The sequence below is a fragment of the Ursus arctos genome, unplaced genomic scaffold (genome assembly GCF_023065955.2).
Source record: "Ursus arctos isolate Adak ecotype North America unplaced genomic scaffold, UrsArc2.0 scaffold_4, whole genome shotgun sequence".
Taxonomy (NCBI): Eukaryota; Metazoa; Chordata; class Mammalia; order Carnivora; family Ursidae; genus Ursus; species Ursus arctos.
The window spans coordinates 28,546,282-28,570,313 of NW_026623056.1; the positions used below are offsets into that span (position 1 = coordinate 28,546,282).

General features: G+C 47.3%; 1 protein-coding gene across 2 annotated transcripts in view; it reads left to right on the forward strand.

The window, feature by feature from the left end:
- Window positions 1–24,032, forward strand: part of HEG1 (heart development protein with EGF like domains 1) — an 85,777-nt gene that overhangs the window by 44,921 nt on the left and 16,824 nt on the right. For both annotated transcript variants that reach the window (XM_048214815.2, XM_048214816.2), the window contains exons 8-15: window positions 319–435; window positions 1,072–1,191; window positions 5,576–5,679; window positions 8,429–8,487; window positions 8,735–8,895; window positions 13,120–13,254; window positions 18,458–18,500; window positions 18,630–18,667. In XM_048214815.2, the coding sequence (XP_048070772.2) occupies window positions 319–435; window positions 1,072–1,191; window positions 5,576–5,679; window positions 8,429–8,487; window positions 8,735–8,895; window positions 13,120–13,254; window positions 18,458–18,500; window positions 18,630–18,667 (777 nt within the window). The remainder of the gene's footprint in view (window positions 1–318; window positions 436–1,071; window positions 1,192–5,575; window positions 5,680–8,428; window positions 8,488–8,734; window positions 8,896–13,119; window positions 13,255–18,457; window positions 18,501–18,629; window positions 18,668–24,032) is intronic.

The following is a 24,032-nucleotide window of genomic DNA, read 5'->3' on the forward strand; positions in this document are numbered from 1 at the left end:
TCATCGGTCCTGAACAGAGCGACCTGTAAGCATGTCAGCAGCATTTGGCTTTGAAGCGGTTCTTGCATTCAGGGGTCCACTTGTCTAACACGTGTGTAACACGTGTGTGTGCTCGTGAGTTAGTGCCGGGATCCCGCCCCCCCACATCTCTCCTGCACCTCCCGCAAACCTGTTCTATGTTAGTAGTGTGACCTTTCGGGGCGAGTCAACAGAAATAAGCAAAAACCAAATATTAGCCGGGCGAATTAAATATTTACCTAGAGCCACTTCTACATTTCCTCTGGGATTAACTGCTTTATTCCTGGAATGTGTTTTTAGTTAACAGCTGTGCCACTAACCCTTGTCTTCACGACGGGAAATGCGTTGTGGACCCCACCGGCCATGGGTATCGATGCGTGTGCTCACCTTCCTGGCAAGGGGATGACTGCAGCGTGGGTAAGAGGAGAAGTCATCTCCAGGGGTCTGTACCACCATATCTCCTTGAGATAGGCAATAACACTATTTCCCTTCAAAGCGTAGGAGAGTGAGGTTTTTTCTAATTAATACCTGCTGATTGGAGAGCTAGGATACTAATGTGTTGTCTGCAGAATAAGGTCAGACAATAACATTGACAAGCCTCCCTGATCTGGCTCCATTCCGTGGGCTCCCTACATCCCTACCACACTGGACAGTCTACAGCTCCCTAAAGACCCCTGTGCTTCCCTGCCTCTGGCCTTCTCTGCGCTGAGTGCCTCAGGCTACCCCCTACCCCCCATCTGCTTGTTAAAGTCTTTCCAGTCTTAGTTCAGATGTTATTTGAAACAGTCCTTAATTCTCCCTTCCGCCGAAATCTTCTACTCTCTCTGTACTTCCAAATCCTGATTCGTATTTATAGTGAGTTGTACACATGGGTGCCTCCGCCCTCAGCAGATTGGAAGCCCCTTGAGGACAAGGGTAGCATCCTCCTTATCTCTGGGGCCCCACTGCCCCTAGTGCCATTTGGCTCTTAGTAAGTGCTTACCGGACTGAATAATGATTTTACTATCTGCCCCGCGTTCAGTGTGGCCCTGTTTTCTCTCCTCTCCCCTGCAGATGTGAATGAGTGCCTCTTGAACCCCTGCCCACCCCTGGCCACATGCAACAACACTCAGGGATCCTTCACTTGCATATGCCCGGTTGGCTACCAGCTGGAAAAAGGAATATGCAATTTGGGTAAGAAAATGAATCTATCCTGGAATATATTCTGCACCACGATGTATTTTTTAAAATAACGTTTATTGTTTTCCTCCCTAAACAAAATGGGTATTTGTCCAAGGTATAAACCTAAGGAATATAGAAAGAAGTGAAATTGCTGCCTATTTTTCAGTCACTCAGAGATATAGCACCTTATTTGCAATCTTTTAAAGTGTGCATTATATTTTTATATAGGTGAAACCACGTGGTATTTGTACAAACTTTATATCTTAAACATTTTTCCGTGTTATTAAAAATATGATACAAACTTCCTAAGGACCGTGCGGACACGCCATTATCTGTGCACTACACTATTTGCCGAACCATTCTACCCTGCAGTTTGGAAAAAATACATATCAAAGGGATCTTCTAAGTATATTGTAAAAAAAAAAAAAAAATTTTTTTTTCAGAGAGAAAAAAGAGAGAATAAAACCCTGATTATCCTGCCACATCCACACATTCTTTTCAATTATAAAAATGACCTTCACAGTCCTGTCCATAGGCAGATACATTTTTACAAAGCTGCTGTAATTGGACCATACATTCTGTCCTATTTCATTCCCTAATTTGATAGTCTTGAAGCTGGTTGATTTTAGATACAATCTCCAGTTTACAGGTTAAAAAGCAAACGCAAATGAAAACTAAGGTCCTGACGAGGTGCTAAGTGGCCAAGCGTATGCACCTGTTTGCTGAGAGGCGAAGTTCCACGCCAAGTTCCAGCCCACAGCTCCCAACACATAGTAATGTGTTCGTCCTAAGAGCTTTCTTGCACACAGGGTCTAACCCTGCTTTAGAGTGCTGAGTTCAATACATAACTTGTTGAAGAAATGAGAAGTGCAGAACATAGAGTTATCCAGGGGCGCCTGGGTGGCACAGCGGTTGAGCGTCTGCCTTCGGCTCAGGGTGTGATCCCGGCGTTGTGGGATCGAGCCCCACATTAGGCTCCTCCACTGTGAGCCTGCTTCTTCCTCTCCCACTCCCCCTGCTTGTGTTCCCTCTCTCGCTGGCTGTCTCTCTCTGTCAAATAAATAAATAAAATCTTAAAAAAAAAAAACATAGAGTTATCCAAGCTGGATACAGAAACTGGCAGGTGGAGTGACTCATCTTTGAATCATCTTCAATTGAACAGTGTGATACTTAACATACAAAAAGTGCTCAGTAAATATTTTTTTGAGAGAACAAATGTCTGTGACCTTTGGAAAGTGTTATTTGCATGATTTCCTATTGCCCACGGGCTGAGGGGAATCATCAGATTTTGTAGGGAGGTTGTGTCAGATGACAAAACCAAAATGGTTAGGTAATGAGGTTGGTATCCTTGATGCTCCTTAAGGGAGAATGCAGTGGCCTGGGGGAGTCTGGGGCCTCACAGGCAGCGGAGCTCTCTCCCCGAGGGGTTTGGGTAAGGATGAGTTTGGTAGAATGTTAGAAGCGGGGTCACTTCTGAAATGGCCTGATTGGCTAGGATTGTGTATCTGACCTTATTTAGAAAGAGCAAGGACAAGGGCGGGGGGGGCGCCTGGGTAGCGCAGTCGTTAAGCGTCTGCCTTCGGCTCAGGGCGTGATCCCGGCATTCTGGGATCGAGCCCCACATCAGGCTCCTGTGCTGGGAGCCTGCTTCTTCCTCTCCCACTCCCCCTGCTTGTGTTCCCTCTCTCGCTGGCTGTCTCTATCTCTGTCAAATAAATAAATAAAATCTTTAAAAAAAAAAAAAGAAAGAAAGAAAGATCAAGGACAAGGGAGTAAGTGCAGAGCCCAGAGCTGACTCGGTGTTGGGGGCTTGACTGACTGAATACACTATGTTTCTGGTCACGGGAGCATTTACGGAACTGGGAAGTTCTTTTGGCTAACGTGGCACCCTGGGCAGGAGCAGCTCCGTTGTGGGCCTAGGAATTTATTTCAAACACTTGGTACCCTACTAAAATAATGGTAGAATTTTGGAAATTGTTTAAAATACAAGGATCAAGTCAAAGCATTATTAAAGAAAAAAAATCTAGGAATCTAGACATCTGTTAAAATCAAGAATTCCTCTTACTGTAATAATTTATTTGCTGTTGAGTAACCTATTCCATTTAGCTACACCCTGGAAGAAATAGGCCAGGAGACTTTGGTTTAAGAATGGAGAAGCTGGGATGATTTTGCTTTGAAGCAGTGTGGAAAATGCCCTTGCCAGGAACCCCATTGCTCAGCTTCCGGCTTCAGAGCCACCAGCTACAGCACGTGACCCCTGAGCCTCAGCGTTCTCATCTGTAAAATCATATTGCCACCTGCTCTGCTTCCCTCTCAAGGTTATTGTGAGGATCAAATAAGATAAAGTATCTGAGCAAGCTTTGAAAATGGTAGAGTTCTGCAGATGGGAGGTATCATTTAACATTTAGTCCCCAACCTGTTGGACCAGAATTGAAAGCAATGGAAACACTAAGAACTCTAAAGAAATAATTATGGGTCTTTAAAAAATCATTTATATTATAGAGAGAGAGAGACAAACCAAGAAACAGCCTCTTAACTATAGAGAACAAGCTGATGGTTACCAGAGGGGAGAGGGAAACAGGGGATGGGTTTGAAGGAGCGCACTTGTCCTGATGAGCACTGAGTAATGTACGTAATTGTCAAATCATTGCAGTGCACGCCTGCACTCCTATAATACTACGTTCCTGATGCTGGAATTGGAATTTAAAGCTTAATGAAATAAAAAATAAATAATTTAAAAAATAGTTTCTATAACCTATGTCAATCCCCAGTTGAATGTGAAGTAGAGAATTGCCTTAAAGCCAGGTGAGGTAAGGTAGGCACCCGAGTGCTGGGCAGGGTGCTGGGGCTGGAGGACGCCGTGCGATGCCATCTTCACAGCTGCACTGAGAGCAGAGGCCACATTTACTGTCCCGGTTCAGAAGAGGGCTGTGTACTTAACATTTGTGAGATGTGTATTTCCATCCAGAGAGTCTGGGCGCCTGGCCTGGACCGGGGAGAAAGGAAGATGAAGGAGCGGGGTGGCGGTTCTGGAAGCCTGTGTGCCGAGTGTCCCCCAGGCACCGCGGATCGCGGAGCGGATCGGAGGAGAGCCGTTCTTTTGTGTTAACAATCATCTTTCCCTTTTCAAGTCATTTAGCTTCATTGTTCATAAACATCAGAGGAACATGCAAATTAGAGCATGCTGAAATGCTTTCATTTGGCCAAGAATGTTTTCAAAGAGCTCCCTGCGGCTCAGCAAGAGTCCTGAGCAGCTGGCTTCACTGAACTGTAGAACTAGCAAAAAGATGTTAAATAAGGATTAAGGGCTTTAGACAGTAAGTATAAGATGTTAAATGTGTTCCCTGGCTCATTTGTGGGCCTTTCTCTTAATTCAGCAGACAAGCTTTCTGTGAAAGAGCAGCTTCGTGGGTTCCTCTGTTTTGGGTCTTTTTTCCCCCTGTTCAGAGGGAAGGATAAGAATTTAATATAAAGGCAGAGAAGAGGCAGATATAAAGCAGGCTATACTAATTTTTGATCGTCTGCCTGTTTGTAAGTTCCATCCCCACCCCCTGCAGGCCCCATCGGCACAAATTGATGTTAAGTACAAATTTATTTTTATGAGTGAAATGGGCCTTGAAAACGGGGCTCCTTTCTTTCAGGCCTGAACAATATCTTGAATATGGGGCATTTGCATTGCCTGGCTTGTGACCATGGGTCCTGGCAGTGTGGGCCCACCACAGATGTTTGGCACCTTCCTCCATAGCCCCTTGGTTGTCCTGAATCAGTGAGCTGATTTCTGGAAGTCTCATTCATCTGTGATGAAATGGGCATTTCCTCTGAGCGAGAGGGATGGGGGCTGGTGGGGACGCTGACCAGAAGAGGAAACCAAAGCACACCCTCGAAGTTGAGGGCTTCGCAGCATGGGCCTAGAGGACAAGGGTATTGCTCTGTCGAGAGCTTTCTCAGGCCGGACCCCGCATCCGCTCCCCTCCTCCTGGGGTTATGTCATTTAAGCCAGCTGGTCTTTCTTTTTTGTCACAGCTTTACTTAGCATCGCTTATGTAGGAGGCCGTTAGAGAGGTGTCAGAATGGCTCCTCATAGCAGCCCACACACACATGCAGAAGGCTCTTTGGAGTTTCTGACTCAAAGGTGTGCTCGGGCCAAGCCTCCTGCCCAGCTCAGTGGATGCCCACCTTCCTAGAGCGGAGCTAGAAGAGGGAGAGGTGTTGTCTACCCTCAGGGAGAAAGACGTGCACCAAGACTGTCCTGCGAGGTGCAGTAAAGAGTGATACACTGGAGACTCACAAACACACAGCCACGCATGGGTCGGCCTGTCGCGTAGTCTAACAGGTTATGTTGTGTGGTCTAACAGTTTATCTTGTGTGGTCTAACAGGTTATGTTTTCATTTTCAGTTAGAACCTTCGTGACAGAGTTCAAATTAAAGAAAACATTTCTCAATACCACCATGGAGAAACAGGCAGACCTACGTGAAGTTGAAAATGAGGTCACCAAAACAGTAAGTTTACTGAAAGGCATATTTCTTCAAGTGCTTTGTTTTCTAGAACAGATTTCATTCAGAATTGAGAACCTCGTGGGGATCAGCTATATTTCCTAGGATGTTCATTTCCATTATATTTGGAAGGTAGACTTCACGGTAAAATTTAAAGCCTCTCGGAAATAGAAGGGAGGTGCTGAGAACCACTGGTGCCCAATAGAAGCATTTCTTCCATGTGCCCTCACATGCAGCCTTTATCAGTGCCTTGGTATTTCTTTTTCATGTGCAGACTCATAGTCACAGATGGTTAGATGGTATGCACCAATAAGAGCTATTGGCGATGAGGAAAGATCCAGAAAATCCTACTATCTCATCTTAAGTTGACATGCTGTGTGACTTTCTCTTTGTGTTTCCAAACTTGGGGGGAGAAGGATGCTCTTTTTCCTCAGGGCAGTGCCAAAGGTGTAACAGTTAATCCTGATTTTCCAGGGTTGAGAATTCACTGCATAGATTATCTAGGGGCCTTTGATTCCTCTTCTTTCCCTCTTTGCTTCTTTTTGTCAGGGGGAGAAAAAGAGAAAGAAAAATGAAAAAGAAGGAAGAAAAGATGAAAATGAAGCTCAGATAGTAAATTTTACCTCTTGTCTGAGACCTGAGTCCAAGGTTTGGTGTTCAGAACATCAAAAATTGCCATTAAAATAAGTTTTAGAGATTAATTGATTTCTGATTTCAATTTTACTTGCTCTTTATGGGTTAGAGTATATTAGCCAAAACCTATAGAGTTTTATAGGGCTGTAGATTTTATTTGTGTAAAATTTAGATTCCATTTCTGTATCAACTGAGCATCTACTCTATGACAAGTGCTTTGCCAGACGCCTCACTCCTGTAAGAGGTATTGTCAGCACCCTTAGAGCTAGAAGAGTGGGAGGCCCTGAAAGTTAATGACATTGCCTGATTTCATATAGCGCAGGTACAAAGTTAGGCAGTAGTCCACTAGACCAGCCTCACTTCTGACACCATTTGCAAGTTTGGGGATCTCCAAGACCACCCTGAGATTTGATAATTCACTCTAAGGACTCAGATCTCACTGAAAGCTGTTAAACTCACAGTTGTGGTTTATTACAGTGAAAAGGTTGAGGTTACAATTAGCCATGGGAGAGATACATAGGGCAGAGTGAAGGAGGATTTCAAATTTGATGCTTCCAGTTGTCCTTTCCCATGGAGTCATGTTAAGTCCTCTTGGCAATGATGTGTACAATAGTCACGGAGTATTGCTAACCAATGAAGCTCCCCTGAGCCTTGGTATCGAGAGCCAATATGTGGACTTAGTCAACAGCTCATATGGCTAACCTCAGTCTCCAGTCTCTCTGGAGGTCAGGCTGATACCATATAATGCAAAGCCCCCACATAAATCACGTTGTTAGATATTTGGAGTGGCCCAGGGCCCAGGGAGGCATTTAAGAAGGGAACCAAAAAAGGACACCACTGCTCCGGGCCACTGGGAAGACAAAGGCAGCACATTCCAAAAGCTTATTGACTACCTTCTGGAAGCCAAGGGCCAGACCTCTTTTGGGTCAAGGTTAAATTCTTTACTATACAGCAGAATATTATGTCTACTAACCCTATACCTGGTGTTCTTGTCACTCTAGCACCACTGCCTCTTGGTTGTGCTGTAGGTCAGTATTTCCTTCCGGGGTGGTGCAGGGGCTCCGAACCCTGTGCAGAAGTACAGTCCTTCCCAGTACAGGGCGCTCAGTGACTTACCTGACTTGTTCATTTTCACCCAGTATGAATGTATAATTTATTAGTGATGTGACATCCCCACTCCCAAGAATAGTGAAGATTTAAGCAGTGGCTAGAGAAGCCACTTACATGTCCTTCCCCAAGATGCCATTCTATTCTGAAATGTGCCTTTTCTCTTTTTCCCTGGGAAAAAAGTTTAAATCATTATACTACGAATAAATCATTGCCCATCAGCATATAGAGCAATGTCACACAAAGCCAAAAAGGGTTTGATAACATCCCATGTTTGAATCCATCTTATGAAGAGTCAAGTGTGCCTGACATAGAGGCTTTGAAGATAGCGTGTCTGCGTAGGTCAAGGTATTGTGACCTGCCGCTGCAATCCGCTGCCCCTACTGTTGGGGAAATGGAAAAGCAGGCATGGAACTTTATGCCCTAGAGGGATTTTCTGCTTTCTCTGAGGGCACAAGGCAAACACAGGAAGAGTCACTCTTAATTTGCTCTCAACAAAGGGGCTCTTGACCCACGTAAAATGATTTCCCATGGAGAGCCTTTTTGAAGAGGACCTATCTTTGAGCTAGGTCAACTGACTGTAGATTATGAGGGGTCTGTGTCGGGCCTGCCAGACCTGGGGTAGCTGAAGCCCTTTCAGTGAGCCTTGTTCACTCTGCAAAGTCCAAATAAACAGTTGCCTCTGAGTTTTTTGAAACCCTGGGTCTTAGAAGAGATCTGTTCCTTTGAAGATGTTTTGCATCCAAGGGTGCTGTTCTGAACATCATTTCCTGCCAAGATTTTCCCCACTGATTTACTATCTGCCTCTCTCCCTTTGTACTCAGGGAACAACAGAACAAGAGCAGGGAGGCATTTAAGAAGGGAACAAAGAAAGGACCCCACTGCTCTGTAAAGCTGCCTGCTGATAACCTGATGGCTGGAAAATGCCTGTTTTACCCTGAAAATAGGAAATTGGTTCTAGGTCTAAGGCTTTTATCTAACTCACAGTTAACGACGAACCTGTTCTTCCTTTCAGTTAAATATGTGTTTTTCAACATTACCTGGTTATACCCGATCCACAGTTCGTGCTTCTAGGTAAGTACCAGGATGACACTCACTTGTGAACCAGTCTATACAGAGGGGATGCTATTGTAACATAGGTGACAGCAAAGAAAGTGGGCCCTGTTTTGACCAAGCCACAGAGTGACCTGGGGCCAACATCCTTGGACCTCCATGCTCTCCCATTCCCTTCCTGGAGAATGGAGATGCATTCAGTTTCCAAAAGCCCTGGGGCCCACATGTCATTTTAGGACAATTAAAAACCCACACACTTTGCCAATAGGGAGTCCAACACAGTGGTCATGTCACTGCAAACCACCTTCTCCTTGGCCTCCAACGTGACGCTGTTTGACCTGGCCGACGGGATGCCGAAATGTGTCAACTCCTGTAGGTCCTCTGCTGAGGTCTGCCAGCTCTTGGGATCTCAGAGGCGGATCTTTAAAGGTAAGAGAGTGGCCCTCTGGGAGGACCCTGCCCATACGGTTAGGAGCAGAGGCACTTGGGGCTGAGGCTCAACCTGTTGGTCACAGAGCCAGTCTGTGTTTGAAACAGGTGTTGAGCGAGGGGCACTTGGGTGGCTCAGTCCGTTGAGCGTCTGACTCTTGATCTCAGCTCAGGTCTTGATCTCGGGGGCATGAGTTCAAGCCCTGTGTTGGGCTCCATGCTGGGTGTGGAGCCTATTTTAAAAAAAAAAGAAAAAAGAAAAAGAAAAATGTGTGTCAAGCGAAAGGCCTTCATGTGTGTACATTTGTCCACACGTGCGTGCACACACGCACACGGCCTTAAAGTCACATGGTCTTCGGCATGCTGCCTCTCCTGTTTCTCCTGGACTTCGTTGGTGTGGGAAGGAATACAGGAGCTGAGGGGCGCCTGGGCGGCTCAGTCGTTAAGCGTCTGCCTTCGGCTCAGGGCGTGATCCTGGTGTTATGGGATCGAGCCCCACATCAGGCTCCTCCACTAGGAGCCTGCTTCTTCCTCTCCCGCTCCCCCTGCTTGTGTTCCCTCTCTCGCTGGCTCTCTCTCTCTCTGTCAAATAAATAAATCTTTAAAAAAAAAAAAAAGTAATACAGGAGCTGATGTAATGAAATCATTCTTCTTGACCTTGAAGAGTTCCAGCTCTCTCTGGGGAGACAAAGTCACACGCAGCATATACATGCTTATTAATACCCCAAATCCTCATAATGATATTCCACTAAGTAAAAAAACAAACAAGCAAACATGGGCAGTATTACCCATCTTGTGTGTTGTTTTGCGAATTACCGATGCACAGAAACAAGACTAGAACAGTGTAGGCCAGATGCTACTCACGGTGCCATTTGTGCTGTTTTCCCTTTTCTTGTTTATGCTTTATCTGTTTTCTCAAAGCTTCTGCACTACATCTATGTATGAAGCAGATAAAAAAAGGATTACAGACAAGTTCAGAAGGCAGGTTTGGATCTTGGAAAAGAAGTTTTGCCTCTGGGAGGGGAAAACTTTGCTAGAAAAAAAGTGCTTGCTCACCAAGGGGGCTTATTCCTGCTGCTATCTCGTCAGTGAGCAAAGTGGGCTCCAGTTAGCAAATCGTGCGGCACAGTCAGGACTAGCGAAGGACGCAGAATCTGTGAGCTTCCTCGTCAGGTGTCCAGACACCGATGGAAGTTGCAGGGAGCAGGGTTGCTGCTGTATCTACTGGAAGATCCAGGACATTCTCAGTGGCTCAGGGCTTTCTGAGTGCTGATCCAGAGGGCTCTCCTCACGGCCTGTGCACAGCAGAGCCTGGGAGCTGGGGGTTGACCATGTCCCTAGCATAGACACCGTAGCTTTAGCCCCTGGTAAGACAAACTATTCATTTGGGGGACAAAAAGGAGCTAAACTTCTGGAACTGAAGTAGCTGTCATTTAGCATCACTGGGGAATTAACTAAAAAGTTTATGCCCCGTTATACTGTGCTCTCAACGTTGAGGCAAGAGCTCTTTGATTTTACTTTGTTTCTCTTGCCAGTGATTCAAAGGTCCCAGTTTTTCCTCCCCAGTGAGTAGGAAGGGGACCTTCCAATTCAATAAGTACTTAGAGAGTACATCCTATGCAGTCAACATTATACCAAGTTACTTTTATGTCCCTAGTAAATGCATTTCACATCTTGCAAATCAAGTGGCCACATACTTGGATTTGTGAGATCCTGCTTGGAAGTAGCCATGCCCACTGTGCGACCCCATTCTTTCTACTGCTTGGATGTGGCCTGTGGGGAAACCCCCAGCTTCCTTGCTTCCTTGCTGAAGTCCCATTCTTTGTTTTGTTTTTTAAGATTTTTCTTTCTTTATCTTCTCAGAGCAGTGTTAGGTTCAGAGCAAAATTGAAAGGAAGGAAGGGACAGAGATTGCTCATCTCCCCTGCCCCCCTCACGTGCTGGTCCCCATTCTGTGCCTCCCCTTTCAGAGCCCTTGAAAACAAAGACAGCCATGCATCTTGGCTGAAAACAGGCTCACTTCTCTGTTTTCCCTCCCAGTTCTTCTCCAGGTTCTTCTCCATACCCAGCTCGGTGTCTTGCTCACCTTTCTGAGTGCGAGGGAGGTCACTTTGATAAGCAGGAGCTGTCATGTTCTGACATCTGGGTGTTTCCAGCCTATGGGCAGTGCTGGGCTACTCTGGACTCTCCACTTCCTCACCTTCCAAAGGACAGCAGCTCTCATGCCTCCAGAGCTTTAGAGTCTTTGGAAACCCCCCAAGGAGAGTGTCAGCTTTGGATTTGCAGACGTTCTCGTTGTCTGTGTGGCAGATGTGATGCCCAGGAACGACCACGGGGGTTGTGCGTGTGGAACAGCCACATTGCCAGGCTTCAAATGCAAATGGGATTACACATGGTTGCATTTGATGGGTTTATGACAGAATGTTCTCTAAGGATTTTTAGGATAGCAACTTCTCTGTTGCAGAGGCAAGGCGAACAGTCCTTGCTTCTGTGCAGGGAAAGGTTGCTTCGGCAGGGCAAGTAGTATTTGCCAGCAGGCTGGATTAGTGGGCAGGATGGAAGGAAAATGTGACATTGGCTTCCAGAAGATATCTAATCAGGCCAGGCAACTCAGACTGGCTGCTGGACAAGGCCAGCGCCAGCCTTTTGCCCCAGAAGTATTTCTTTATAGTAAGGCTTGAGGACTGGCCAAGCCTTCAAAATGTTTAGAGGAGGGACGGTGGGGGGTTGGTACCTCTGTAGTGCCAGCTTTGCAGTTAGCCTGGTGAGATTTTCCATTTTTTTATTTTTCGCTCTTAAATACAAACTTTTCACAATAAACAAAGGAAATTCTATCACACACACAAATAGAGTTCTGCTTTAGCATGCCAGCTTCCAATGATAAAGACAGGAAATGCAGTGTTGAAAACCAGAGCTGTGTCCTAAACTTACCTCCCTGTGACCAGGCCATCCAGCGGGTCCCAAGCTCTCAGGACTCAGAAAAGGAGGCAGATGCAGGGAGCTGTGTGGGTGTCAGCTCACGTCCCCATGGTGGGGGCAGCTGTGCCATGATAAGAGCTGATACCTGGTTTTTGAATATGTTGGTGTCTTCCTTAAGGTGGGAGAGGGGGGCCATGCCTCCCTGCACCATGTACACACGTTGCCCTTCGGTGGCCTCTCCCGGTTGCGAACTTGCTCTTAACCTCCCGGCAGCAAGAGCAGATCTCAGCGTTGCCTTCCCCTTTCCCCAGCTGTAAAGACGTTACTGTTGGCTTTCCAGTTGGTTGCCGGTTTACACGCGTCTTTTTGTCGGGCCTGCCTTAGTAAGCGTACCCTCGTTAGGTCTCGTGTGTACATACAGAGAGGGTCTACTGTATGCAGCCTCAGAGAGGGCCCCATGCCCACAATGAATGCTTTTTGATGATAAGGAAATACTTCTTTGTCTCCCATGACATGAGCATGGCCCACGTGCCCAGAGCTGGACAAGCCAAGTAGATTTACATGTAGAAAGTAAGGCCCTAAAGGGAAGGAAGTAGCAAGCCTCAAAGAGACACCCCTCTGCCCACGCCTGCCTCCCGTGGTGACGGCCTGGTGACCGATGGCCCGACAGCACCTGCAGCGCACATGTCCCGAGTGCTGTGTGTGACCATCTCTGGGCTAGGTGATGAAGCCCCCGAGATGAAGAAGCCCCCAAGAAGCCACCCATGTAGCGGGGAGACAGCCAGGAAACGTAATTAAAGAACATCGTGCTGAGGCAGCAGATCATCTGCCACGCCGACCCTCGGCGTCCATCCGCGGGCGGCAGGCTACCCTGCCTTGGGAGTGACACAGAGCAGACCCAGAGGAGACAGGTCAGAGCCTCACAGCCTCACAGCTTCCTAAGCGGGGCGTGGTGACGTGTCCCAGCTTTGTGCGGCTGCGGGCCACAGTCCTTTAGCCTGAAGCTACGGCAGACAGCACCGCCTGGAGGGCCGCGGTTGCCGGGGATGCTGGAGTCTTGGTGAGCGCGCTGTGTCTTCTGTCTGGGTTCCTGTCCCACAGCGTGCTTGGGTCCAGGGGCCTGGGCACTGACACAGGGAAGGAATGGTAGAGGGGTCTCCGAGGGGGCCTCTGAAAGGAGTCTTACACTAGGCAGGCTTTTTGGAAACTGTTCTCAGAGCCTCTTTAAATAGAAAGTTCATGCATCTTCGGGTTTGAAGCGGAGGAGGTTTGGTTTTGTGTCACTGTCTTGTTTTTCCATTCTAGCGGGCAGCTTGTGCAAGCGGAAGACTCCGGAATGTGACAAGGAGACCTCCGTGTGCACCGACCTGGACGGGGTTGCCCTGTGCCAGTGCAAGTCGGGTTACTTCCAGTTCAACAAGATGGACCACTCCTGCCGAGGTACCAGGAAGTTCTAGGGGCTGCAGCCGATCCCCCGCACAGGGAAGATGTTTTTCTCTGCCCCAAGCTCTCTGCTCAGGGTGTGACTGTTCCAAACTGGGGGTAACTTGTTCTTGTCTGCTGCCCACAGCAGGATCGGATATGCTATCTCTGTAGAACAGTGGCATTATCTCTGACTGGTGCGCACTGGTCTAGCCCATCACTTTCAGAGGAAAAGAAGACAGAATGGGAATGCCTATGGCAGTGACCTTTTTTTTTTCACTTAGAGGAACTTAGGAAAATTATTGTTTTAATTCCCAAAGCTTGATTCTATTGTCTGCTAATCTGGTTGTTTTTTTTTTTTTTTTTTAAGATTTTATTTATTTATTTGACAGAGAGAGACAGCCAGCGAGAGAGGGAACACAAGCAGGGGGAGTGGGAGAGGAAGAAGCAGGCTCCTAGCGGAGGAGCCTGATGTGGGACTCGATCCCAGAACGCCGGGATCACGCCCTGAGCCGAAGGCAGACGCTTAAGGACTGCGTCACCCAGGCGCCCTGTCTGCTAATCTTTGAAAATGGAAACCTGAGCGCGGAGTCAGGCCCATCCCTTTTAGAGGCAGCTGTGGCCTTATGGACAAAGTTCTGCTGAGGCTCAGGAAAGTCAGAGGATCATGTATCTTCCTGGGCCAGCCACTTTGCTTTGCTGAGCCTCAGTTTCCTCTTCTGTGAAATGGGTATAGTGGTGCTTCTTTGCATATTCCAGGAACTGAGGAAGGCCGTGTACACGGAGGTGCTTTGTAAGCATCAGCATCTTGTTTTCACCCAGGATGGGGCTGAATTAGTGAGTTCCAGGTTTAAAGGTTTCATGAAGGGTGTGAGGGCAGAAACCTAATTCTGCTAACCTTTTAGGTAAGACTTAAATTCATTCAGTTTGAAATAAAGGGTGCTCCGTGAATGCACGGCCAGAATACTGCTTTAACGTAAAATTAATTCAAGTCCAGAGCACCGTGTCCCTGACTTACAAAAGACTGCTGGAATCTCTAATCCCCAGAAAAACCAGCAATACACAGGCCATCGTGTGGCTTGCAACACTGTGGCACATTGGAATGTCTACGTCACGGGCTTCCTGCTTGGCCAGCACCTGCTGGGGACAGATGTACTTACTGGACTCTGACTGAAAGTCCCATGCCGGGGAAAGGTGACATGCCACTTCTTTCTACCAGGACCTCCCAGTAGAGGACTGGCTCCATCAGGGAGGATAAAAATACACCTCAGGGCAGTGCGGTTGTCCTGAGCTTCAGACCCTCTGACTCAGATTTATACACAGTGGCTTTGAAAATGCACACCCTCTGCTCCGCACGCCAGCCCTGCACTGGGCTCTGAAGGGGAGGCTGACCCTGTGTGCTGGTGGCAGTCCAGAGGCATGACGTTTATCAGCACACGTTACAACGTTGATCAGCACATGTCCGTCGGCTCCTTTGATGCAAAGAAGATGATGCTTCCTAGTTCCATCTTACCTGGTTTAATGCAAAGTGTTCTTTGCTCTTCTTGGGGACTGGGGCACTGAGCCCCACTTCATGTAGGAAGGTGACCTCTACTAAATCCATGTGCTGGGGTGCTGGAGAGCTGGTAGGACGGAAGGCAAGGTGGATAGAATTGGGGCCCATGGGAGTGGTGGCCCCAGTATGCCCAGTCTCTGGAGTCTCCGACAGCCTCGAGAACAGCCCTGCCACCCCTGCTTCCAGGGGGCCCTCGCCACTTGCCTGTGTTTCCAGATCAGTGAGTTCTTACTTGTCTTGCCTACAGACCATCATTAGTGATAGCAGGACTGTCCAAGACTTCCCAAATGCTAGGACACAGCCTCCGGCAGCCTTATGTTGATCAACTAAGGGCCCAAGATGCAGCGTCAGGATACCTTGGTCAGCTCTCAGGCTTGTTGGCAAGGCCCTGCAAAGCCTCATTTCTGCAGTATCCTTGCTATTTAGACTTTCATCCATGGCCATCAGGCCTCTGATGAAGGAATCGGCAGCTTCTCGGGCAGCCCTGTTGGCTGGGTCCTGATGGGTTGCAGTGACATCTTCTGGCCATCGGTGCTGGAGCACAGGGGTATTTAAAATAAGTCCCCTTTTGGACACCTCAAATCTGAGGTCAGTCCTCAGTCTAAATGGGGGTAGAGGTATGTGGGTATGTTTTCTAAAGCTGTGTGTTAGCAAGCCTATATTCTCTGTTGTACACATATATGCGCTTATTAGTGTTTCACATAAAAGGGCTTCACAGTGTCTTCACCAGACTTGCAAAGCATCATATAAAAGTAAAGTAGGTGTCCTTCCCACAGGTGTCTTAGCTTCCTTCCGTCATGCAGGCCTCTTTCTCTCACCAGGCCGCAAATGCCTTGAAAGCCAGACCTGAGTCTCGAATATGCTTAGCACATTGTGGGCTTTAACAGATGTCTGTCAAATTAACAAATGGATGATAGGCAGCAAATACGATAGGACAAGAGTGGCAGGTCTTGGGAACAAGAGAGTCTTGAAGACTCCACCACTTACGTTATCAAAAGGCCAGAAGACTGGCATTGGCTTGTGTCCCATGTCACTAGCAGAAGCCCAATCTGGGCACAAACACCGGCTGTCGCTACACGCATCTTGTCTTCAGTGCCCCACAGGTCAGAGTCTTCCAGCGTGTGGAGAAGAGGAGCTGGGGCCCAAGGTGTACTGGAGCCTCTGATGAGCTTTCCGCCCAAGACCCCGAGGACAGCACCAGGCCCATGGCTGCACGCTGTCTTTGATGAATGACTGAATGAGCCCATTTGAAGTAAAGAAGTATTGTTACGCCGGGAAGTCAGGCCCCTTCTGAAGCCAAGTAAAAAGAGCCGAGCCCATCGGCTTGCAGGCAGGACAACAGATGGACATTCCGCCTGGCAGGATGATAGCCACAGGGTCCCACCCAGCAGATGAGGGTTGGGTGGGTCGATCCGATGTAAAAACATTTCCAGGAAGAAGTGTTCAGAATAGAACAGACTGGTGTGACATCAGCCTACCTCGGTGCTGAGACGGATGGGGATGAGTCATGGGGATGCCAACGGTCCCTGCGATGCAGCCTGCAGACAGAGCCGTGGGGGCACCCAGGGGAGGCTCCCCGACTCCCACAAACCGCTGTAGCGTGAGGACAGCCTGGGCATGGTGCTTTCCACACCCAGGGAAGCAGGAGTGCTCAGCTCGCTCCTCAGAGAAGCCCTGCCTGAGTAAGGCCAGCTGCGGACTCGAAGACATCAAAGGGGGCCTTGTTCCTTCTTCCCTAAGTCAGATATGATTTTGCCCTACCTTATTGCAAAAAATGCAGAAAGGTAGGCTATCGGGTCCCGCATGTTTGCTAAACGTAGACCGCTCTCTCCAGTTCTGAGCTTCCTGGATACTGAGGCAAAGAAAGAAATATGATTTTAACAAGAGCCAGGGTCCGTAAAATAAAGTACAGTTGTTCAGAAGCATCCCCATCTTCTTAGGACCCAGAGCCCAAGAGAAATTTCTCTGGGGCGTCCTCACTGAGAGGTTACTGAGTGGTATTGTGGCAGGAGGCCCATGGCCTCCTGCAGAAAGTACCAGGGACTTCCCCAGCGCTGCTGCTTAGAATCACCCTTCATGCACGAGGCTGTGGCTCCGGAAAAGTGCTTCTGCAGAGCTGGAGCTGGAGCCAGAACCGTGCGGGCCCCGTTCCCAGGGCCAATGGTATGCCGTAAGGGCATTGCAGACTCTCGAGAGCAGTGTTCTCTGAGCTGTTCCAGTCAACTCCAGTGTCTGTCAGTAATCTCTGACAACAAAATAGATGCTAGAGAAATGTGGCATGTGACGTTAAACACAGAAGGAAGAACGGCATCGAGCACGTCTGCATCAGTTGATAGTATCCCGCACTAATCCGTAGCAGAGGAAGCGGACCGTGTAGGAGAGCTCCTGTCCCAGCCCACAGGGGTGCGCCCCCCGAGCTGTGCGTGCTGCTGACGCCCACACCCCCATTAGCATGTGTGCTGTCTGTCCGGGGATCACCGCTCTACGCTGTGTGCCTTCGCTTATCTGTGATCTTTCATGCAGTGTGCATCGTACATTATTCATGAATCAAATTTCTACAACTTGCAGCAATGAATTTGACGATGAGGCCATTTTTTATTGTCTGCTTGCATCCAGGCACGCGTTATAGCTCATGCTGTTCTGTCAGCTTATTGTGGTGTTGAAAGTGTTCCGTGCTCGGATAAAATCAGGAACTGCTGACCCACCGGGACAGCCGGGCCACAGCCCCTCGGTCCATCAGCAGCACCACCACAGTTTCCGTGTTCCCTTCTTGGGTCCTGGGCTGATTAGCGGTCACCTAGATATGTCCGGAATCCCCTGCACAGGCTACAGATGGGGTGACCGTTCTCCTACGAAAACTGAGGTACCCACTGGGACCATGTCCCAGAGGATGTCACAACTTCTGCTTCCTCTTGGAAGGGGCCGATGGGGCTAACACCACGTGAAAGGTTTCACTTACATTAAAGATAAAGCATTTGTCTTTGTGTATATGGAAGTATGTTGCACAGGGGCCACAGAGAACTTCCAAAGAGAATTGCATTTGTTAGGTAATAATTATAACTATAATCATTTATTTGGTGCTAACTATGTTCCAGGCACTGTGCTAAGCCGTTTACATGCCTTATTTTACATAATTGCCTCCAAAAAACTATAAGGTAGATATTATTATTGCTATCATGATCCTTTTAGATAGATAGATAGATAGATAGATAGATAGATAGATAGATGATAGATAGATAGAAAACTGAGAGCCACTAAAAGGTTAAGAGAATTTTGTGATAAAATTAAGAGTTGAGAGTTGAGCTGGACACCTGGGTGGCTCAGTCCCTTAAGTGTCTGCCTTCAGCTCAGGTCCTGGGATTAAGGTCCGCAACAGGTTCCCTGCTCAGCAGGGAGTCTGCTTCTCCCTCTCCCATTGCCCCTCCCCCTGGTTGTGTGTGTGCCCGCACGCTCTCTCTCTTCTCTGTCTCTCAAATAAATAAATAAAATCTTCTAAAAAAAATTAAGAGTTGAGCTGGCAGGTTATAGGTAATTCTAAAGCTATTTACAGGCTTCTGGTTCTAGAATATTCTTGAGGACTTTAAGGTGGCTGGTATCTAATAACTGTCATTTTGGGCCAAGGGAGGTCAAGGGACATATTCATGGATTTTCCTTTTTCTCTTTCAGCATGTGAAGATGGATATAGGCTCGAGAATGAAACCTGTATGAGGTAAGCCCCATGCTCATTTATTCTGATGAATTTGTTACAAACCTTATCTAGAAGTTACTTGGGTAGATTGCCTCAGTTGTTTCTTTTGATTTTTGAAACTAATTCTCCTTTTTCTTTGTTGACTTGCAGTTGCCCATTTGGGCTTGGTGGTCTCAACTGTGGAAACCGTGAGTATGCAAAGATCTCGAGTTTCATGGGGGCGTGGTGGGGCAGAGTGGGGTGGGACGGAGGGCTGGCATGGTTTCCGTGCACAAGGCTTGCATCTTCTCCCTTTCCCATCACTTCTCAGCTCCCATGCTGGGAGGTATGGGGAAAGCAGAGCACCCTCCAGGGCTTCCATGTCTGGCAGAGGAAATGAGCCCATTCCTAAACAGCCCTGACTGTGGAGTATTAACATACAGAATTAGGAGGTGGGGGGAGGTGGGAGGCAGGGAGCGAGGGAGCAGGCCTGGGAGAATAGAAGAGCCTTTTGAGCACCTCTTGGAGGGGATGGAATTGGAGGTTTTGGAAGATTTTGAGTGACAGGTGTGGAGGAGAAGGAATCCAGGCAGAGGAACAACTTAAAGGTCTCGGGCCAGCCTGGGCCGGTGCTGTTCCAGGGATGGTGTGTGTGGTGTGGCTGAGGACAGAAGGAGAGGAAGGCTGAGAGGAGGATCAGTTTGGCAGAGTACATGGGGACCAAGCTGTTGGGGTATTTGATGGCCACCTGAGACTTTAGACTCTAATCAGTATCCATTGTGGAAGCCACAAGAGTCCCAGAGCAGGATAGCAGCTGACGGAGAAAACCAGGTCAGGCTGCAGGATGGAGGGTGGATTCAGTTCCTTGAGAAAAACAGTTGTGACTCATTTCAGATCACTTTCACTGACGTTTTCTGATCTCCAGAGCTGAGAAATTAATGAAAGAAATTCTGGGATCTAGGATATAATAGGAATAATAACATTCAGCACTCTATTTTAGGATAGCTTAGACCCTCATTCGATAGATGAGTGTGCCTTACACGTGACCTTATTTAACACGTGTAGAAGTGCCCAGTGCCTGTTCCCCAAGAGTATCCCTGACAGTTTATGTCTTCACTGGTATTTTCTTTGCTCGTAAAGCTTTCTTGTTGGTAAGTTTCATTATGACACTGTCTTTGAACATAAATAAAAATAATATAAAATAAAATAATAGAGTAAAAAAATTTAATACTTAACTGGCATAAAGCTATGTCGTGTGCCCAGCATGGAACCACTTTGAGGCCAGAGTCTAGAGACTTGGAATTATATATCCATCTAGGATTACTGGTCATTTGGGACATTGGCTTTATCCTGACTACGGACTAGCAAGTGGACAGCCTAGGAGAAAGACTGCGGAAACACTTCTAAAAGCAGATATGTTTAGAGTTGTATAGAACAGAGGGAGGAGCTCACAGAATTATTATTATTATTTTTTAAGTAGTCAGGTGAGGCCATGGCGTGGTAGACAACACTATCTTATTTTTAGTAATCCCTGAGGACACCTTGGTACCATAAAAGCACTTAAGCAGAGATATTCATCATGATAGACCCGAGTCATCACACACCAAATGGTGTTCCATGCTGTTGTGAACCGGTTTCTACTCATGAAGCTTCTAACACTAAGTGTGGGGGGTTGGGGGGGATGTTTCCTCACAACAAATGACTCTGACATTTTCCAGAGTGAGTGCCAGACACCAGACGTTAAGGTCTCTGTGTCCCAGGACTGCCCCTACTTCAGACGGTCCCAAGTCTAGGCCTCTGGTACTTCTGACCAGCCAGCTATAAATCAGAGGTTCCCATGACCCCCTCCACAGGTTCAGTAATTTGCTAGAACAGCTTACAGAACTTACAGCTACAGTACAGTTGACTCACATGTGTAAGAAGCTTACTTAATGTTACCAGTTGATTACAAAGGTTACAACTCAGGAACAGCCAAATGGACCAGGTGCATGGGCAGGGATGGGGGCCATGGCTCCGAGCCTCCACGCTATCCCGGGTACATCACCTCCCCCCGCGTACATCACCTCCCCCGCACCTTTGTGTGTTCACCAGCCCAGAATTTCTCTGAACTTCATTGTTTAGGATTTTTAGGGGGGTTCCTTTACATGGGATCGATTGATGAACTCAGTCTTTGGCCATTGGAGGTTGGAGGTGGGGCTGAAAGTTCCAACCCTCTGGTCCGTTCCGCTGCAACCAGCCCCGTCCTCCGCGAGTTACTTCATTAGCATAAACTGAGGTGTGCTTGAAAGAGGCCTCTTATGAATAACAAAAGATGTAACTCTCACCCTTTTCGCTTAGAAATTCTGACGGTTTTAGGAGCTGTTAAGAACCAGGAGTGAAGACCAAATAGATACTTCTTATCATATCACAGTATCACAGGTGTACTTGCTTTAATAAGAAGAGGAAGTTATACGTTAGGCTTTTTAAAAATTAAAAAGTAGTCAAAATTATTTTTTAATATCAGTGCTTGGAAAGGTAGGCTTCAGGAGCTCCTTTCTACTTGCTGGATGGAACTCTGCCTGACTCATGAAACACTTAATAAAGCCAATTAGATCTTCAGAAAAAAAAAAAAGGCTTTAGTTGCTGTTGTTTTTAATTGAAGTACAGTTGACACAATGTTACATTAGTTTCACGTGTATGACATAATCATTGGACAAGTGTCTACACTTTGCTGTGCTCACCATCTGTCACCATACAGCACTATTACAGTACCATGGACTCTGCTCCCTACGCCGGACCTTTTATTCCTGTGACTTATTCATCCCATAACTGGAGGCTTCAGGGTTTGTTTGTTTTTTTTTTTTTTTTTTTTTTGAGATTTGGCTTATGTAAAACAGTATGGATAGCAATGTATGTCCTTTTCTAAAAATCACTAGACAAGCTTTTCAGCTGGGTTTAGGATCTTAATGCTTGTATTCAGGAAGGTATCTGTGCTTTACAAAAGGGCTGCCTGGGATATGGAATTACCTTGTTCACTTTCTAATGTGAATCTCACTCCTCACTTTAAACCGGAACTGAGCCATAGAGCATGCTTAAACTGATCACAGAATGGAGTAGCCTGCACACAAAATTAGAAGAAAGCCTAGAATTTTCAGTGTAGAAAGAGGAAGCTGACTAGTCAGGCACAACATTTAAGCTACTTGAGACCTGTTCACCAAATGCTAGAATACTACAACTAAATGGTCTAGTTTTTTAGAAGAGTGGTCTGAGAGCTAAGGGGTAGCGATTGCACCGCAAGCCTGTGAACCTGATTCTGAGACATTTTAAGTAATAGAAACAGAGAGGCTTAGATAATGTCATAGAGGATGGCTTAAGAATAATTTGAGGAGGGGGCGCCTGGGTGGCTCAGTCAGTGAAGCATCTGCTTTCGGCTCAGGTCATGATCTCATGGTCCTGGGATTGAGCCCCACATCAGGGTCCCTGCTCAGTGGGGAGCCTGCTTCGCCCTCTCCTGCTCCCCCTGCTTGTGTCAGTGCTCCTCTCTCTCTCAAATAAATAAAATCTTTGAAAAAAAAGAATAATTTGAGGGAGGGATGGAGGAGGGCTCAAGGTACAGTAGAGTCGTATCACGTTCAAGAAATAGAATAGAACACCCCTTCTGATGGCAGAGAGAGAGCGAGGGAAACAGGTGAGGAGTGTGGAGATGTGGCCGGCTCTGGGATTGAACCAGAGAGCAAGAGGTAGGAGACGCCATCTGCCAAGTCCTCCCGGCGTCTCCTGGTCCTGATGGGCCTCGCATTGAGCCAGTATTTCAAACCTCCTTTGGTTGAACAACTCTCTAAATAGGCTTTACCAGAAAAGGCTTCGATTTCTCAGTGAATGGAAGAGTGATCCAAGAAGGGAGAACGGATCTAGGGGAAAGCCCCAAAAAGGGTTGAGGGAAAGGGGAGTGAGCTGCAGGGCATTGTTCTAAGGGGCATTTAGTGGTTTTTCTCAGAGTTCATTAAATACTATATATGTCTGGCGATGATATACCCCTACATCCACTGACTCTTCTGTAAGTTCCTGTGTAACCCCCCCCCCTTATGTTTGTGGGGTCTTGGCCGTAGCCAGGATTTCTCTCTGATCCTGAGACTTCTTTTCCTTCCCCTTTCATCCAAGTTGTCATCGTTATGTCCAGCAGAGGGCAGGCTTCTGTCTGGATGGCTCTGTCCCAGCCACCTTGTGTTGGTGACTTTGGTTAACTCCTTGATGGTGTGTGGATATCACTGTGGGATTTTGGCATCTGCTTTAGTGTTGCAAAGCAATGAATGGTGACTGATAAGAAATAGCACCTGCCACCCTACCCCTTGTCTGAGATCTCAGGTCAGCCCTCAGTGTTGGTTAAGGAATGGGAAACACCTGAATTTCACCCCCTCTGTGGTGATGGCACCTTGTGAGATCTGTGGCTTGTCACTCAGTGTTTTGTGTCCAATAACAGGGCTCTGACCACCCACCACTGTTACTTCTGTTGTCACCACCAAAGACAGTGAGTGCCTTCTTGGGGCTACAGCTTAGGCTGGATCCTTGGCAGGCAAGAAATGCTTCTTCTCTGTGCAGACTTCTTGGGGCACAGGCCCTACCCAAGCCCAGTGAGATGGAGAGCCAAGTTTTGTTTAGTCGCAGTCTTGAGAGGCCCTCACCCTTACATTCCCAGGAGTAATGCAGCTCCCCTATATTTTGGGTTTAGGCATAACCTATGGCCTGCCTTTCTACAAGTTTCCATTAGCTTTCTAGTTGTGTGCAGGTTCTACTCCTTGTTCCTTCAAGCTGGAGGGGTCAGGACAAGCCTTCCCCCAAGCTCCTTAGTCTCGGAGCTCACTCGGGCCCAGCTAGACTCCTGTAGGCACCTGGCAGGGCCAGCCACCTACGCCCCCGGCACCCACCCTCCAGCTCATGTCTGCACCTGTCCCTGCGCTCCTTTTTATTTTCTTTCCGTGTCACATATGTCTGTTTATACCACAGATCCAAGCAAGTCTGCCTCCTGCCGCTTGTACTGTCCTCAGGCTTCTCTTACAGACAGCAGAGGTGCCCCGCGCTTCCCGTGCCACGCCTTCTCAGGCACGCATCCCCTCCTTCGCCTGGGTTTTCTCTGGCTCCCCTTGCACCTCCTGTGGCATCTCAATCTCCTTCCCCTCTTTTCTCTCTTTAAAATAAATTAATGTGGTTGTCTCATCATATAAAATAACACATGCATTAATTTTCATTTTTAAACTCAAGTTAATTAGACATAGGTTATCAGTTGAGGGAAGAAGGAAACTGTAGTAAACCGTCTCCTCACCCATTAAACAGCACGGTTAATACCGTGGCATCTACCCTGGCCACTAAGTTCCCAGTTACTTGACCAGTTTGAGTTGGTCAATCACCAGCAGCACCAGCTTCTCCTCCACTCCAGACCTACAGAATCAGCATCTAAATTTTAACCAGAGCCCTTGATTTGATCAATATGCAGATTTGTACACATATTGAAGCCTGAGAAGCACTGGTATTGTATATCTTTCCAGAAGTATATATGTATATCTTTCTAACAGAATGTACTGTTTTGTAACCTGCTTT